General features: G+C 46.5%; 2 protein-coding genes across 2 annotated transcripts in view; both read right to left on the reverse strand.

The window, feature by feature from the left end:
- The window catches only part of LOC145357143 (uncharacterized), a 120,859-nt gene extending 110,608 nt beyond the window's left edge, over positions 1–10,251 (reverse strand). Inside the window, exons 1-3 of the mRNA XM_080210299.1 lie at positions 10,235–10,251; positions 4,651–4,703; positions 3,274–3,594 (exon numbers count right to left, since the gene is read on the reverse strand). Coding sequence (XP_080066425.1) covers positions 3,274–3,594; positions 4,651–4,703; positions 10,235–10,251 — 391 coding nt within the window. The remainder of the gene's footprint in view (positions 1–3,273; positions 3,595–4,650; positions 4,704–10,234) is intronic.
- Positions 10,252–10,427: 176 nt separating this feature from the next.
- The window catches only part of LOC145357144 (uncharacterized), a 149,448-nt gene continuing 140,848 nt past the window's right edge, over positions 10,428–19,027 (reverse strand). Inside the window, 3 exon segments of the mRNA XM_080210300.1 lie at positions 10,428–10,810; positions 13,890–14,210; positions 17,587–17,592. Of these exon segments, the coding sequence (XP_080066426.1) occupies positions 10,428–10,810; positions 13,890–14,210; positions 17,587–17,592 (710 nt within the window).

A 19,027-nucleotide genomic window follows, 5' to 3' on the forward strand; every position in this document is an offset into this window, starting at 1 on the left:
ATTTCTGCTCATCAACCTCTCATTCAGGGTCAGTCATGTTCCAATCTCACCAACACATCTCGCTCTCCATATCTCTCCATCCTCCAAGCAGCCTGAACTACAATGTTTACTATTACATCAGAACATAGCAGCTCTCCAGATCAGACCATGAAGCATGAGCTCAAGATTTAAATTAATTGGTGAATGGATTAGAGGAGACTTGGAGCAATGTGTCATTTTGGTCAGGGGATGTTGAGGGTCTGGAACTCACTGCCTGGAAGAGTGGGAGAGGGTGGGAGAGGTGGATAACCTGATCACATTAAACAAAATGGATGAAACATGAGATGCTGTAACCTACAGGGCTCTGGATCAAGAACTGGATGGTGGGATTAGATTGGACTGTTTGTTCAGTGAATCCAGTGTGGCACAGTAGCACTGCAGCCTCACAGCGCCAGGGGCCCGGACTCAATTCCTGCATTGGCTGTGTGGTCAATGTGGAATTTGCATGTTCTCCCTGTGTCTGCGTGGTTTTCCTCTGGGTGCTTCAGTTTCCTCCCACAACCAAAGATATGGATATATCCATGGGGAGGTGATGGCCTAGTGGTGTTCTCGCAAGCCGAATAATCCAGAATCTCTGCTAATGTTCTGGGGACCTGTCTTTGAATCCTGCCACGGCAGTTGCTGGAATTTGATTTCAATAAAGAAAATCTGGAATTAAGAATCTACTGATGACCATGAATCCATTGTCAGTTGTTGGAAAAACCCACCTGGTTCACTGATGCCTATTAGGGAATGAAATCTACCATCCTTTCCTGGTCTGGCCTACATGAGGTTAATTCTTAACTGTCCTCTGAAATGGCCTTGCAAACCTCTCGGGATGGGCAATAAATGCCACCCAGCCAGCGATGCCCATGTCCCCAAATGAAAGCAAAACAAAAACTTGCACCTCCCACCAGGCACCAGTGCCAATCTGGGTGGTTCGAGCAGGAGGGGGGGTGGGGAGTGGCATACTAGAGGGTGGGGCCTATTGGGGGCTCAATGAGTTGGGGGTTTTCATTGACACTGTGCACTGGGATCGGTGGGATAGGAAAGAGGAGGGTGATCAGCACTGGCCACCTTGGTGGGGGGAGATCAGGGCTGGCCATCAGGGTGGGGGGAGATTGGGGCTGGCCATCTGGGTTGGGGGGGAGATTGGGCTTGGCTATCTGAGCATCAGGAGAGCTCTGGTAGGCCAGCGGTCAGATGGTGGTGGGGGTCGAGATGGCCAATCATCGGGAGGCCAGCGAAGAGGGGACCAGCGCGCATGCGCCAATATCCGCAGTGACAGATTGTTGTGTGTGCAGTGGCCCATTCAGCAATACGCTGCAGGACTCTGCAGTGGGATTTGGTTCAGCTGACCACATTTCACACTGAATCACTCTGTGTCGGAGAAGCGTTCTGGTCTGTCCCTGGGTGGGAGGAGATTGGGGATGGCCATCCAGGTGGTGGGAGATCAGTGCTGGCTTTCTGCGTGGGAAGTGATTGGGTCTGGCCCAGGAGAGCTTTGGTAGGCCAGTGGTCGGATGGTGGTAAGGGGGTCGGGATAGCCAGTGATTGGGAGGCCAGCGGTGACGGGGCCAGTGGTCATGCGCCAGTCTCTGCAGTGACAGATCAGTGTGTGTGCAGTGGTCCACTCAGCACTACGCTGGCAGCCTCTCCAGTGGGATTTGGACCCGCTGACCACATTTCAGATTGAATCAATCTGTGTTGGTGAAGCGTTCTGGTTGCTGTCAAATGAGCCTCTTCAGACACTGGAATTCCAACACATCAAGGAAGCTGATCAGGAAACGTGTACTCCCTGAGTTGTGGGATTGCCCGTCAGCGAGCTGCTTGTCTGTGTTCATTCCTTTGTCTTGTGGAGCTCAGGGTCTGTGTGGAGGAGGCAGTTGCTGCTATTGAAGCTATTTGTCACCTGGGTCCACATCTGTGGCCCAAAATAAAACAATCTGAGAGCCACCCATGCTGATCTGATAGATACAATCGCCAAAATATCACCCAGAAATACACATTCCCACCACCTTTGTGAAAGCCAACACCCTGTAAATACTGATATTAAACCTTTCACACAATCCAGTTAGAAATAAGCAGTGAGGTTCCAATGCTTCTTGGCATCTTTCCCAGTCACTTCTTCAGCCTCCCCCATTGCCTCTGTCTTCTGCCCTTGCTCAGTAACCCGAGCAGGCACAGGTAGATTCCACTAATTGCACTCGCTGTCTGATTAACAGACTGAAGCTGATAACCCGTCTCTCACTGGGGGGATTTGATCACACACTGATTGACACATTTAAAGTTTCTAAGGAGATTTTTATGATCATGTGGAAAATTTGGAATACTTCTCCAATTCTGGTCATCGCACAACCAAAAGGACGTGGAGGCTTTGGAGAGATTACAGCAAAGATTTACCAGGTTGTTGCCTGGTATGGAGGGTATTAACTATGAGGAGAGCTTGAAAGAGTTGGGATTATTCTCCCTGGAAAAATTATGAAAGTTATAGATAGAGTGAACAGTTGGAAGATTTTTCCCAGGACAGAAATGACAATTACAAGGGGGCAGAATTCAAGATCAGGGGGAGAGGTTCAATGGAGATGCACAGGGGAACTTTTTTACACAGGCTGTGGTGGGGATCTGGAACGCACTTCCAAGTGAGGTGGTTGAGGCAGATATATTAGCCACATTTAAGACTTATCGTGACAGACATATGAACAAACATGGAGGAGAGGAATATAAGCGCCTGGTCTAGATAGGTAAATGTGATTGGTGCAGGATTGGAGGGCCGAAGGGCCTGTTCCTGTGCTATATTGTTCTTTGTTCTTTGATCCCTTTCAGGGGCTTTCGCCATTTTGGATTATTTACTTGTTAAATTTGCCAATTTAACTTTTAATCTGTCAGCTTCACCCTGAGTTTTCACTGGTTTATTTGAAAGATTGATCCGGACTGTAAAAATCTGACAGTGTGATATTTAATACATTTCAGAGACAGGAAAATATTCTGAGCATCGCGGGTAATTTCTTTCACAATATCCCATAGTGAAAGGAATTGTTAGTCTGATAATGTTTGAAGTTTTTGATCAGAATGTTGGACAGGCCACAAATTGAGTTTGTGTCACAAGAGTCGGATTTCCAGATCTCTGCCCTCTAGCTGTCAGACTCTGCATTGCTGCAGAGCCTCGGGATATTGGAGCTGTCAATGTTTCCTTGTAAATAAAACATGGATCAGACATTGCAGTAAAAAAGAAAATCATTGAGAATAATGTACCGTGAGATATTTGCAGCTCCACAGTAAACTTTGGATCTTTGCCAGATGTAACAATTCCACAGCGATACCATCCTGCATCTCCGGAGTGAAGATTCTCCATCGTAACAGCAAATATTCTTTGTGCCTTGTTATCTGTGATCGACATTCTCCCTCGCTGTCCATCTGGATCATCCGTTCTCACTAAATATGAGCACTGGTTAGTCTGACCCCGGCACCAATATTTCATATTTTGTTTGTATATTTCATTATAATGGCAATTTATTGTGATCGCTCTTCCCACAATTCCTGTGACTCTCTCTTCTGCCCACAATGCACCTGAAACTGAGGAGACAACATTTCAGCAATTGACCAAGTAAATAACTGCTTAATGCAGAGAGAAATATTTTAATAAGATTTACCACTGTGTACAGAGGAAACTCTCCAATATCTGTATTCATCATTCTCTTTCTAGTTTGTGCTGAATGAAAACATGAAATTAGAGCCATGCTGTCAGTGCCAAAGTGCTTCACTGCCAATGATTTCTTGTTAATGTATAGTGGCCATTGTTATTGTGTCACCTTGTCACTCAAGCTTCGCACTGGCGCCTCTGAATGGGTGGATTGCAGGGTCAGGTCCCACTCCAGAGACTGGAGTATAAAATCTACAGGAACATTCCAGTGTAATACTGAGGGACAAGATGGCTCAGATTTTCCTCCCCCAGTCATGTTCACAGAGCTCGGTGATGACTTTCAGGTGAAAGGTTAATCTGACACCCAGGTCTGGAGGGTCCCTGTCATGGAGAAAGTCCTGGGAATGGCTGGAATTTCAAAGCCCCGAGAGTGGGACTGGATTAGGCTGGCATTCCAAATATGTGATTCGTGGAGGTGGATTGTCATTAAATTCAACATCTGCCTTGACTGAAGTGGGAAAAGGTGAGGAGGCAGATTTCCATAAACTACTACAGCCGGTCTGAGGATTGAACCCCTGCCATTGGAATCATTCTGCATTGCACTCCAACAAACTGAGGGAATCAAACCCTCCAGTCTCCAGGATATATTGAGCGTGAAACTACATGAACAAGTTAAACTTTACTGTACTTAAGTGTGTTGCTTCTGCATTTTAATTATTTCAATCACATCGTTCTTTAACAAAACTAAATATGTTAATTTATATTCATAACCAGTAATGCAGTTTACTATTTGCTGGGTAATTATTTCTGTGGTACAATACTATCAACAAAATAGCTACAAATATTATAAAAATGCCACTAATTTATTTTTGCTGAGTTTTTATAGCTTTACATGTCTCCAAGTATTTAAATATCTCTGCAGGATAAACCATGCTCTAGAATTAATCTAACACTCATCATCTCGGTATCCAGTTTTGTCCCTGACTCACCAGGCAGAGAAAAGATGAAAAGAATCAGAATCCACATTGTTTGTTTGCTGGAGCTGAGAGAGAGAGAGACAGAGCTAAGATTTTACCTGTTAAAAACCTGTTTAAAATAAGTTTAAAGCACTTTACTCTTTGTAGAACTGTTTAAAGCATTTATTTATTGTATTTACTGCTTTAAGAATTCTGAGGGTGTGGTGAAAAGGCATTTGTGGACCAGCCTGCTTAATTATCAAGGGGCCACACGGTGAAGCCTTCCATTGTTTGCTGGAGCTGAGAGAGAGAGAGACAGAGCTAAGATTTTACCTGTTAAAAACCTGTTTAAAATAAGTTTAAAGCACTTTACTCTTTGTAGAACTGTTTAAAGCATTTATTTATTGTATTTACTGCTTTAAGAATTCTGAGGGTGTGGTGAAAAGGCATTTGTGGACCAGCCTGCTTAATTATCAAGGGGCCACACGGTGAAGCCTTCCATTGTTTGCTGGAGCTGAGAGAGAGAGAGACAGAGCTAAGATTTTACCTGTTAAAAACCTGTTTAAAATAAGTTTAAAGCACTTTACTCTTTGTAGAACTGTTTAAAGCATTTATTTATTGTATTTACTGCTTTAAGAATTCTGAGGGTGTGGTGAAAAGGCATTTGTGGACCAGCCTGCTTTAAATCAGCGCCAGGTGTAAAAGGAGGCCTGGTGTAGACAGCGGGCAGCATCTGAGCGGGCAGCGGAGTGGGGGGGAAGCAGAGTGAGTTAATAGGGCTTAATATCAAAAAGGGCTTGAGGGAAAAAAGGCCAGGTGAGTTTGTTTGAAAAAAAACAAGGAAAAAAATTTTTTCAAAACTACTACAGCAAGAAACAAGGAAAAAAATTTTTTCCCATAAAAAATTACAGTGAATAATGGAGGGGCATGTGATGTGTGGTTTGTGTATGATGTGGGAACTGGCAGACCCCAGGGTCCTTCCCAGTGACCATGTCTGCAGTAAGTGCAGGTTGCTGGAGGAGCTCCAGCTCAAGGTGGATGAGCTGGCCTCTGAGCTACAGACACTGAGGCTCATCAGGGGGAGAGAGGGTGTCCCTAGACTGGCTAAATCTAAGGGTCAGGGACAAAAGGGGGCTGCTGGGAGGAGGAAGGGGGGTGAGGAGAGGAGGCCTCAGCCTCTTAATCTGCATAACAGGTTTGAGGTTCTTGCTTCCAGTCTGGAAGAGGACGAGGCAGGTGAGGTTGGTGAGCAAACTGCACACGGTACAGTGATGCAGCAGGACATAGGCAAAGAGAAGGGGAAAAGGAACGTAGTAGTGATTGGGGATAGTGGGGTGAAGAGTATTGACACTGTCCTTTGTCACAATGACAAAGTGCACAGAAGGGTGTGTTGTCTGCCTGGTGCTCGGGTACAGGATGTCACAGCTGGGCTGCAGAGGAACCTGGAGTGGGAGGGTGAGAACCCGGTCGTTGTAGTACATGTGGGTGCCGGCGACGTAGGCAAAGAGCGGACTGAGGATCTGCAGAGGGAGTATGAGAAGCTGGGAATGGAATTAAAAAGTAGAACCGACAAGGTGGTCGTCTCTGGGCTACTGCCTGAACTGAGTGCAGACGGGCGTAGGGTTGACAGGATAAAGGAAGTGAATGGGTGGCTCAGGGATTGGTGTGGGAGGAATGGGTTCGAATTTATGGGGCATTGGCACCAGTATTGGGGTAGGTGGGACTTGTTCGGGCGGGATGGGGTTGGTCTGAATCGTGCTGGGACCAGAGTGTTGGCGAATCGAGTAAAGAGGACTGTAGACAGGGCTTTAAACTAATTAGGGGGGGGGAGGGTGCGAGGGTAGGTGACGCTATGAGGTCTAAAGTTAAGGATAGGGTACAGGTAAGGGAAGAGGCCGAGGATGTCCCAATTGGTGGCGTTACGGCAAATAGGGTCCAGGTGAAGGCTGGGATGAAAGCGCTTTATCTGAATGCACGAAGCATTCGGAATAAAGTGGATGAGCTGGTGGCGCAGATCGACACAAATGGATACGATCTGGTGGCCATTACAGAGACGTGGCTGCAAGGTGACAGGGACTGGGAGATGAATGTACAGGGCTATCAAGTGTTTAGGAAGGATAGGCAGGAGGAAAGAGGGGGTGGCGTAGCTCTGCTGATTAAGGATAGTATCAAGGTGGTAGCAAGGGATGATATCGGAGCCAAAGAGCAGAACGTGGAATCGTTGTGGGTGGAGATTAGGAACAGCAAAGGGAGGAAGACGCTGTTGGGTGTCGTCTATAGGCCCCCGAATAATGATCTGGAGGTGGGGCGGGCTGTTAACACGCAAATAAGTGCGGCGTGCAGGAATGGGACGGCAGTAGTTATGGGAGATTTCAATTTGCATATTGATTGGTCGACCCATGTTGGACGAGGTGGGCTCGAGGAGGAGTTCTTGGAATGCTGCCGGGATAATTTCCTTGAACAGTGTGTGTTGGAGTCGACGAGGGAGCAAGCTATCTTGGATCTGGTGCTATGTAATGAGGCGGGTAGAATTAGGGACCTTGCGGTGAAGGATCCTCTTGGAGAGAGTGATCATTGTATGGTGGAGTTTCTGGTGCAGATGGAGGAGGAGAAAGTGGGTTCCCGGACGCGCGTCCTTTGTTTGAATAGAGGGGAGTATGGTAGGATGAGAGAAGAATTGGCGAATGTGGACTGGGGGAATGTGTTGGAAGGTAGGTCTGCTGAGGAGCAGTGGAGGATCTTTAAGGAGATCTTTCTTGGTGCTCAGCAGAAATTTATTCCGATGGTTAAAAAGGACAGTAGGAGGAGAGGTAATAAGCCGTGGATAACGAAGGAGGTGAAGGAAAGTGTTAAATTAAAAGCGGAGGAATTTAGAGTAGCTAAGAGCAGTGGGCGAGAAGAGGATTGGGAAAGGTTTAAATGTCAACAAAGATTGACAAAGAAGTTGATAAAGGAGGGTAGGAGAAGCTATGAGGCTGGGCTAGCACTTAATATAAAAAAGGATAGCAAGAGTTTTTATAAATATATAAAAAGGAAGAGGCTGGCTAGGGTGAACGTTGGTCCTTTAGAGGATGAGAAAGGGGAGCTAGTGGTAGGGGATGGGGATATGGCGAAGGTCTTGAATAACTTTTTTGTTTCTGTCTTCACGGAGGAGGACGTGAATAATTTGCCGGGTGTTAGCGATGGAAAGGTGGTAGGAATGGAGGGTCTTAATGACATTACTGTTACTAGAGAGGTGGTGCTCGACAGACTGGAGGGGCTGATTGTGGACAAGTCCCCAGGACCGGATGGAATGCATCCGAGGGTTCTGAAAGAAATGGCGGAGGTGATAGTGGATGCCTTGGTGGTTATTTTCCAGACGTCGCTGGATTCCGGGGAAGTGCCGGAAGATTGGAAAACGGCTAATGTTACGCCGTTGTTTAAGAAGGGTGCCAGGCAAAAGGCGGGGAATTATAGGCCGGTTAGTTTAACGTCTGTGGTAGGTAAAATGTTAGAATCCATCATTAAGCAGGAAATTGCGAGGCATCTTGAAGGGAATTGCTTGATAGGGCGGACGCAACACGGTTTCATTAAAGGGAAGTCGTGTCTGACAAATTTACTGGAGTTCTATGAGGATGTGTCTAGGGCAGTGGATAGAGGAGAGCCGGTGGATGTGGTCTTTCTGGATTTTCAGAAGGCGTTTGACAAGGTACCTCACAAGAGGTTATTGCAGAAGGTCAGGGGACATGGAGTTGGGGGTAGGGTGTTAGCGTGGATAGAGGATTGGTTGTCAAATAGGAGGCAGAGAGTGGGGGTCAATGGGTGCTATTCGGATTGGCGGATGGTGACTAGTGGGGTGCCCCAGGGGTCAGTGCTGGGGCCTCAGCTATTTACCATTTATATAGATGATCTGGAGGAGGGAACCGAGTGCAGGGTGTCGAAATTTGCTGATGACACCAAGATTGGTGGAACGGCAAATTGTGCGGAGGGTGTGGAGAGTCTGCAGAAGGATCTAGATAGGCTGGGCGAATGGGCCAGGAAATGGCAAATGGAATTTAATGTTGGCAAGTGTGAGGTGGTCCACTTTGGTAGGAAGAATGGTAGGAAGGACTATTACTTACGTGGCGAAAAACTGCAGCAGGCGACGGTGCAGAGGGACCTCGGGGTCCTTGTGCATGAATCGCAAAAACCCAGCTTGCAGGTGCAGCAGGTGGTCAGGAAGGCGAATGGGATGCTGGCCTTCATAGCGAGGGGGATTGAATATAAAAGTAGGGAGGTCTTGCTGCAGCTGTATAGGGCATTGGTGAGGCCGCAGCTGGAGTACTGTGTGCAGTTTTGGGCGCCGCACCTGTGCAAGGATATTTTGGCCCTGGAGGGAGTGCAGAGGAGGTTTACTAGGCTGATACCGGAGTTGAGGGGATTGAGCTATGAGGAGAGGCTGAATAAACTAGGCTTGTACTCGTTAGAGTTTAGAAGAATGAGGGGAGATCTCATTGAGACGTATAAGATGATGAATGGGATGGATAGGATAGAGGTGGAGAGACTCTTCCCGCTCAAAAAAGACAGTAGGACTAGGGGGCACAGCCTCAAGATAAAGGGGAGGCGGTTTAGAACGGAGTTGAGGAGGAACTTCTTCACTCAAAGGGTGGTGAATCTCTGGAATTCTCTGCCCGTTGAAGTGGTGGAGGCTGCCTCGCTAAATATTTTTAAGAAGCGGGTTGATGGGTTTTTGATAGGAGAAGGGATTAAGGGTTATGGGGAGAGGGCGGGAAAGTGGAACTGAGCCACGACAGATCAGCCATGATCTTATTGAATGGCGGGGCAGGCTCGAAGGGCTAGATGGCCTACTCCTGCTCCTATTTCTTATGTTCTTATGTTCTTATGTTCTTATGCAAGGATATCCTTACGCAAGGATATTTTGGCCTTGGAGTGAGTGCAGAGTAGGTTTACTAGGCTGATACCGGAGTTGAGGGGGTTGAGCTATGAGGAGAGGCTGAATAAACTAGGCTTGTACTCGTTAGAGTTTAGAAGAATGAAGGGAGATCTCATTGAGACATATAAGATGATGAATGGGATGGATAGGATAGAGGTGGAGAGACTCTTCCCGCTCAGAAAGGACAGTAGGACTAGGGGGCACAGCGTCAAGATAAAGGGGGCGCGGTTTAGAACGGAGTTGATGAGGAACTTCTTCACTCAAAGGGTGGTGAATCTCTGGAATTCTCTGCCCGTTGAAGTGGTGGAGGCTGCCTCGCTAAATACTTTTAAGACGCGGGTTGATGGGTTTTTGATAAGCAAGGGGATTAAGGGTTATGGGGAATGGGCGGGAATGTGGAACTGAGCCACGATAGATCAGCCATGATCTTATTGAATGGTGGGGCAGGCTCGAAGGGCGAGGTGGCCTACTCCTGCTCCTATTTCTTCTGTTCCTATGAATGCAATTGAATACTTCCTTGTCTAAGATGTTAAAACATTAATACAATGGCTGGAAGTTTTCAGAAAAAGGCAAATTGTCAGGTTTGATCTAAAATCTGTTGAGTATTCCAACGAATGTCTGAGGAATTCTCCCCAGTCCTGGGGAAAGTTTTTCTCTCAAACAGCAATTGTCAGACAGCAGATTGTCTGCTCGTGATCACATTACTCTTTGAGGGAGCTCATTGCATATAACTTGTCACTGAGCTTCCTACGTCACAACAATGGCCCTGAATCAGTTCCAGCATTGACCAGAGTGGAATTTAAAACTGTCCCAAAGTTGTGAAAAGTGAAAAATAAATGCAATTCTATTTTTATTCCAATTGCTTAGACCGACTGATGGAATTTTATCAGTGAGCAATTCAGACAAATATTAACTTAAAAATTAGCTGTAGTTTTTGAAGCTTAAGGTGATAGTTACCAGTGTTGCTGATTTGTGTTAAATAACTGCAGTCATTCTCTGAAATGTGAATCACTGACACTGTAAGCATTTCACTGGATTTGTCTCCCTGGTTATTTGAGGCTGTGCAGTAATATTGATGATGTTGCTGTGTGAAGGATTGACAATGTAGATCCAGTTTATTGGCGTCAGATATCTTTGAATCTTCAGACGGGGTCTTTTCGTACCATGTGTACTGAATGGGAAGTGATCCCCGGACAGACTCACAGGAGACGGACACTGAGCCCCCAGAACATGAGGCATTTGGTGGAGATAGAAATCTAAGTTCAGGAACAGACACGGGTTCTGTGGGGAAGAAACAAGCATTCAGAAACTCAGTGAACACCTAAAAATCAAACACTCTGTGAATCTCAGCTCATCAACCTCTCATTCAGGGTCAGTCACGTTGCAATCTCGCCAACACATCCAGCTCTCCACATCTCTCCATCCTCCAAGCAGCCTGAACTACAATGTCTACTATTATATCAGAACATAGCAGCTCTCCAGATCAGACCATGAGCCTGGAGACAAAGATTTAAATTAATTGGTGAATGTATTAGAGGTGATTTGGGACAATGGGTTATATCACTCGGGGGATGTCAAGAGTCTGGAACTCACTGCCTGGAAGAGTGGTAGAGGGTGGGAGAGGCGGATAACCTGATCACATCAAACAAAATGGATTAAACGTGAGATGCTGTAACCTGCGGGTCTCTGGATCAAGAACTGGATGGTGGGATTAGATTGGATTGCTTGTTCAGTCAACCCAGTGTGGCACAGTGGCACAGAGATTAGCGCTACAGCCTCACAGCGCCAGGGACCCAGATTCAATTCCAGCATTGGCTGTGTGGTCAGTGTGGAGTTTGCACGTTCTCCCTGCGTCTGTGTGGTTTTCCTCTGGGTGCGTCAGTTTCCTCCCACAACCAAAGATATGCACATACCCATGGGGAGGTGATGGCCTTATGGTTTTATCATGAGAATACCAATCTAGAAACTCAGCTAATGTTCTGGGGACCCGGGTTCGAATCCCTCCACGGCAGGTGGTGGAACTTGATTTCAATAAAGAAAATCTGGAATTAAGAATCTACTGATGACCATGAAACCATCGTTGGTTGTTGGAAAAACCCATCTGGTTCACTAATGTTTGTTAGGGAATGAAATCTACCATCATTTCCTGGTCTGGCCTACATGTGACTCCAGAACCACAGCAATGTGGTTAACTTTTAACTGTCCTCTGAAATTGCCTCACAAACTCTCAGATGGGCAATAAATATCACCCAGCCAGCAATGCCTATGATGCCCAAGTTCCCAAGTAAATGAAAAAAATATACTGGCACCCCCCACCAGACACGGGGCAGTGCCAATGTGGGTGATGCTGGTGGGAGTGTGGGGGGGGGTGGCATTCTGGGGGTTGGGGGCCTATGAGGGGGCTCAATAATTGTTGTGAGTGCAGTGGCCCACTCATCACTACGTTGCCGGACTCTCCAGTGGAATTTGGACCCGCTGCCCACATTTCTGAATCACTCTGAGTTGGGAATTCATTCTGGAAAGTACGCCCAAAAAAAGGGTAGAAAATTTTCCCGTTTTCTCGCCCATTGGACACTGAGATTTGTTTTGGGAGAATCCCGGTCCTTATGGTGCTAAATGAGCCTCTTCAGATCCTGGAATTCCAACACATCAAGGAAGCTGATCAGGAAACGTGTACTCCCTGTGTTGTGGGATTGCCCGTCAGCGAGCTGCTTGTCTCTGTTCATTCCTTTGTCTTGTGGAGCTCAGGGTCTGTGTGGAGGAGGCAGTTGCTGCTATTGATGCTATTGGTCACCTGGGTCCTCATCTGAGGCCTGAAATAAAACAGCCTGAGAACCACCCATGCTGATTTGATAGAAACAATCGCCAAAATATCACCCAGAAATACACATTCCCACCACTGTTGTGAAAGTCAACACCCTGTAAATACTGATATTAAACCTTTCACACAATCCAGTTAGAAATAAGCAGTGAGGTTCCAATGCTTCTTGGCATCTTTCCCAGTCACTTTTTCAGCCTCCCCCATTGCCTCTGTCTTCTGCCCTTGCTCAGTAACCCGAGCAGGCACAGGTAGATTCCACTATTTGCACTCACTGAGCGATTAATAGACTGAAATTGATAACCTGTCTCTCACTGGGGGGATTTGATCACACACTGATTGACATGTTTAAAGTTTCCATGGAGATTTTTATGATCATTTGGAACATTTGGAATATTGTCTCCAAGGACGTGGAGGCTTTGGAGAGATTGCAGAAAAGATTTACCAGGATGTTGCCTGGTATGGAGGATATTGGCAATGAGGAGAATTTGAGTGGGCTGGGATTGTTCTCCCTGGAAATACAGAAGCTGAGAGACCACCTGATAGAAGTTTATAAAATAATGAGGGGTATAGATAGGGTGAACAGTTGGAAGCTTTTTCCCAAGGCAAAAATGACAGTTACAAGGGGGCACAAGTTCAAGATATGGTGGGAAAGGTTCAGTCGAAATGTGGGGGGATCGTTTTCACACACAGGGTGGTGGGGTCCTGGAAAGTAGTCCCAAGTGAGATGGTTGAGGTCTACACATTACCCACATTGAAAACTTACCTTGACAGATATATGAACAAACAGGGAACAGAGGGATATAAGCAGTTGGTCTAGATCAGTAGACGTGATCGGCACAGGCTTAGAGGGTCGAAGGGTCTATTCATGTGCTGTACTGTTCTTTGTTTTTTATTCTTTAATCGCTTTAGGAGCTTTCACCATTATATTATTTAATTGTTAAATTTGCCAATTTGTTAACTTTTAATCTGTCAGCTTCACCCTGAGTTTTCATTGGTTTATTTGAAAGAAGCACAAACTGACACATTGCGGATATATACGGATGTTGGGAGTTTGACTGGCTTCCCAACATATTGTCAATTTCTGTGTATTTAACCCCTCTGTGCTCCCCCACCCACCCCCACAGCCCCACCATTCAGTGCTAAACCAACAAGGTACAATTACTACCAACTGGCTGCTCACTTCACTTTGTTAATGTCTGACTATTAGATTGATCCGGACTGTAAAAATCTGACAGTGTGATATTTAATACATTTCAGAGACAGGAAAATATTCTGAGCATCGCGGGTAATTTCTTTCACAATATCCCATAGTTAAAGGAATTGTTAGCCTGATAATGTTTGAAGTTTTTGATCAGAATGTTGGACAGGCCACAAATTGAGTTTGTGTCACAAGAGTCGGATTTCCAGATCTCTGCCCTCTAGCTGTCAGACTCTGCATTGCTGCAGAGCCTCGGGATATCGGAGCTGTCAATGTTTCCTCGCAGACAAAACATGGATCAGGCATTTCAATAACAAAGAAAATCATTGAGAATAATGTACCGTGAGATATTTGCAGCTTCACAGTAAACTTTGGATCTTTGCCAGATGTATCAATTCCACAGCGATACCATCCTGCATCTCCGGGGTGAAGATCCTCCATCGTAACAGCAAATATTCTTTGTGCCTTGTTATCTATGATCGACATTCTCCCTTGCTTTCCATCTGGATCATCCGTTCTCACTAAATATAAGCACTGGTTTGTCCAACCGTGACACCAATATTTCACGTTTTTTCTGTATATTTCATTATAATGGCAATTTATTGTGATCGCTCTTCCCACAATTCCTGTGACTTTCTCTTCTGCCCACAATACACCTGAAACTGAGGAGACAACATTTCAGCAATTGACCAAGTAAATAACTGCTTAATGCAGAGAGAAACATTTTAATAAGATTTACCACTGTGTACCGAGGAAACTCTCCAATATCTGTATTCATCATTCTCTTTCTAGTTTGTGCTGAATGAAAACATGAATATAGAGCCGTGCTGTCATTGCCAAAGTACTTCACTGCCAATGATTTCTTGTTAATGTACAGTGGCCATTGTTATTGTGTCACCTTGTCACTCAAGCTTTGCACTGGTGCCTCTGAATGGGTGGATTGCAGGGTCAGGTCCCACTCCAGAGACTGGAGTATAAAATCTACAGGAACATTCCAGTGTAATATTGAGGGACAAGATGGCTCAGATTTTCCTCCCCCAGTCATGTTCACAGAGCTCGGTGATGACTTTCAGGTGAAAGGTTAATCTGACACCCAGGTCTGGAGGGTCCCTGTCATGGAGAAAGTCCTGGGAATGGCTGGAATTTCAAAGACCCGAGAGTGGGAGTGGGACTGGAATTAGGCTGGCATTCCAAATATGTGATTCATGGAGGCGGATTGTCATTAAATTCAACATCTGCCTTGACTGAAGTGGGAAAAGGTGAGGGGGCAGATTTCCATAAACTACCACAGCTGGTCTGAGGATTGAACCCCTGCGATTGGAATCATTCTGCATTGCACTGCAACAAACAGGGAATCAAACCCTCCAGTCTCCAGGATATATTGAGCGTGAAACTACATGAACAAGTTAAACTTTACTGTACTTAAGTGTGTTGCTTCTGCATTTTAATTATTTCAATCACATCGCTTTTTAACAAAAATAAATAGGTTAATTTATATTCATAACCAGTAATGCAGTTTACTATTTGCTGGGTAATTATTTCTGTGGTACAATACTATCAACAAACTAGCTACAAATATTATAAAAATGCCATTCATTTATTTTTGCTGAGTTTTTATAGCTTTACATGTCGCCAAGTATTTAAATATCTGTGCAGGATAAACCATGCTCTAGAATTAATCTAACACTCATCATCTTGGTATCCAGTTCTGTCCCTGACTCACCAGGCAGAGAAAAGATGAAAAGAATCAGAATCCACATTGTTATCTTGGCAATGTTTCGATCAGTATTTATCGTCTGTCACCCAGCTCTTTGTTGCGATGTTGAAAGGTGGATCCAATAAACTCTGATACGGAATTGAAATAAGATTGAAGAAAGCAGCAAGCCAGGCCTCAGGAAATTCCACCCTTCAGAAAGCTCCAGAACAGAGGTCCCAGCTGGCCATTGCTATCACTGGGTGTGCCAGCTCGAAAGATCCCTTTTAGCTGCTGATCTCCTTGTTCCAGCAGGCACAGCTCTACATCTGCCTCTTTGGTGATCTGTGGACAGTTACTGTCCGGTTTTGACAATGTCACTCAATGTGGTTGTTGACATCATGGGAGGTGTGATTCACCCTGACACTTCCTGCACTATTGCTGAAAACAGAAAGGCCCAGATTTTGCTGAAAATACCACAGTGTGTAAACTGGCCAATGAACTGAGACAATGAAGAGATGTTCATTACAAGTTACTGGCTGCCTGTTTTGTCTCCTCCATTAGCTTTGAGAAAATGGTGGATCTTTCTAAAACCCTTCTAACTTTGATGAAATTGTGACATTTGCCAATTAATTATCCGCTAAACAGGCCATAGAATGTTCAGTCTCAGAACATCCGTCTCCTTGGCCCAGAATGTGAACAATTATAAACTCTGGGGTTTCACTCTCTCCTGGACTGAATTATTGACCCGGATTTTCCAATGAGAGGAACGGCGAAGGCTAACAAGCATTCACTGTTATTATGGAGTAAATGAGGCGGTCAAGTGGGTGAGCGTGTAACTAAATTCAGAAATGTACAAATTATGGTCTTAATTCCCCAGGGGCTGTGCTTTGTTGATTTCTCACTGATAGATGCAGCATGAAACTGATATAAAGACATGGGTCTGAGTTTCACATTCCACACCACCCTCCCACTGCACCCACCACCCCCTCCACCCCCCCAGCAGGTGTTCAGGTGGGGAGAGTGAGTAAAATTGCAGAGACAGGATTATTTCTGGGTTCCTGCCCACTCTGATCTCTCAGTGATTTTACACTGAGGCTGGCAAGGCCATGGCTGTTCCTGGACTTGGCCTCTGTGAGCAGTTCTTCTCCAGCCCACTACAGCACTGTTACAGCAGGGGCAGGAGACCTGCTGGCCAATCAGGGGGTTGGCAGCTCTTCAGTCACAGCAGCGCCACCAGGAGCTGTGGTCACTACAGGGACTGCAGTCAGTCTCGGAGCGAGCTAACAATGAAGATCCAAGCAGGAGCTGAATGGGGTGGATTCGCCAGGGTCAGTCAGTGCTAGCACCAGAGAGATGGTGGGTACAATCGACAGGGGGAGGAGGCTCATGAATCAGGGGTGGTGCCTCCCACTTGTGAAAATTGAGGATTTGGTACTGAGCTTGACTATTGTTCAATGAGCCAGATCCGGCACAATGAGCTGAATCAACTGTTCCTTAGTTTCTCAGGGCAGGTGGCGGGAGGGTGGGGTGGGGGAGTCGGCGGGGGGCGGGGGGGGGGTGGGGGCGTAGTTGGAGGGGTTGGGGGTTGGGGGGGGAGCGGGGGCGGATGGTGTATGATTCTCCCATCACGACTCGCAACTTTTCTGGCTCATCAAGCTGGGAGATGCGCCTTGTCAGCTTTTTGCTGGGATTTGTGCATGCGCCGGGAATGCACGCGCTTCTCCCAGAGCCAGAGAACACTCAGAGTCATAAGAACGTAAGAACATAAGAAATAGGAGCAGGAGTAGGCCATCTCGCCCTTCGAGCCTGCCCCGTCATTCAATAAGATCATGGCTGATCTGAAGTGGATCAGTTCCACTTTCCTGCTTTCCCCCCATTACGCTTAATTCCCTTATCTATCAGAAAGCTGTCTACCCGTGACTTAAATATATTCAATGAGGTAGCCTCCACCACATCAACGGGCAGAGAATCCCAGAGATTCACCACACTTTGAGTGAAGAAGTTTCTCCTCAACTCCATTCTAAACTGCACACCACCGCTCCCCCACCCCCCTTATTTTGAGGCTGTGCCCTCTAGTTCTGTTTTCCTTTCTCAGCGGAAAGAATCTCTCCATCTCTACCCTATCTAGCCCCTTCATGATCTTGTAAGTCTATAAGATCCCCCCTCAGCCTTCTAAACTGTAACGAGTACAGGCCCAGTCTATTCAATCTCTCCTCATAAGCTAACCCCCTCATCTCTAGTATCAGCCTGGTGAACCTTTTCTGTACTTCCTCCAAGGCCAATATATCCTTTCGCAAATGAGAGGACCAAAACTGCGCATAGTACTCCAGTTGCGGTCTCACCAGTGCCTTGTACAGTTGTGGCAAGACCTCCCTGCTTTTATATTCTATCCCCCTCACGATAAAGGCCAACATTCCATTCGCCTTCTCGATCACCTGCTGCACCTGCAGACTGGGTTTTTGCGATTCGTGCTCAAGGACCCCCAGGTCCCTCTGCACAGTAGCATGCTGCAGCTTTTCACCCTTTAAATAATAATCCCTCCTACTATTATTTCTACCAAAGTGGAGAACCTCACATTTGCTAACGTCCAGGCCACGCTGGAAACCGCCAGGAAGATGGGTAAGTGATTTAAAAATTTTTTGAATATGTTTTGCATGTGATTATCAGGAACTTGCTCGGCCCAATTGAATCTCCCATCCCGCCAGGAGTACGTTATTCTGATGGGTTTTAGAGGAGCTCTCAGCATTCGGCGAACTAGTGGGAGACCCCATTGGGATGAAGGGGGCAAAATCAGATGCCCTCAGGGGGTCAGGTGCTGGGGGTGGTTCCCCCTGGCACTGCCCAAGGTGCAAATTGTCCATGCCCAGAGGGTGCCTTGGAGCTGCCCATCAAGCACTGGGCAATGACAAGGAAGCGAGGCCTATTGTGGTTGGGACCTAGGGGTAATCGGTGGGAGAGGGTCCCTCTGCTACACTGCATGGATATCAGTTTGGGCGGGAGGGAGGCCATCAGTCATGGCAGCCAGTGGCAGGGGGTGGGGGGGAGGTTCTTCTGAGTGAGGGAGTTGGTGGGATCGTCACTTTTGGGAGAGGGTTTGCTGGACATTGGGGCACTCTGGAGCGAGAGATGGGTCAGAGCTGGTCTGGGAATCGTCTTGGGGCTGCGATTGAGATGTGTGGGAGGCCTGAGAGACAGCACTGTTGGCGTCCCGCACTGGCCAGCCTTCGAGCTGCCCAGCAAATGGGGAGGCTGACAGATCGGGACCACTGTTCATGCTCAGAGTTCTGGAACTGTCAGACTCCAACATGAAGAGGCCCTGCTCCCCCCAGGGGTGTAATAAAATTCCTGATTCTGACCTCAGCATTGCACAGAGAACGGAGATTCGAGTGAGAAGCTGCACTGAAAAAACAGTTGTGATCTAGAACACTTTTCCCACCAATTCAGCACTTTTAGGAGAATCGCCCCTTGGATTTCTGATACTCACTCTCTGATGCCTCTCCCTCTGGGATAAATTGCCCACACCATGGTGCAGCTGATATGATCCTGGTCATGCCTCTTCACCCTGCATCATCTGATGTTCAACAAATGTAGCAACACCTGTTCTGTTTGCCTCGAAGAAATGCTGTATCAACGCTGATCTTCTCACTGCTGCAAACACAGCTCTGTATTTGGTAACTGACACCCAGTGTACATTCACAGGGTTTCTATCTCACACCACCCTGAGGACAGCAACACATTTTTCTTGCAATTTCAAACCATGATCATTGCAAGTTGCAGCAAACA

This window comes from Carcharhinus amblyrhynchos, chromosome 22 (genome assembly GCF_965287045.1).
Source record: "Carcharhinus amblyrhynchos chromosome 22, sCarAmb.v2.hapA, whole genome shotgun sequence".
NCBI lineage: Eukaryota > Metazoa > Chordata > Chondrichthyes > Carcharhiniformes > Carcharhinidae > Carcharhinus > Carcharhinus amblyrhynchos.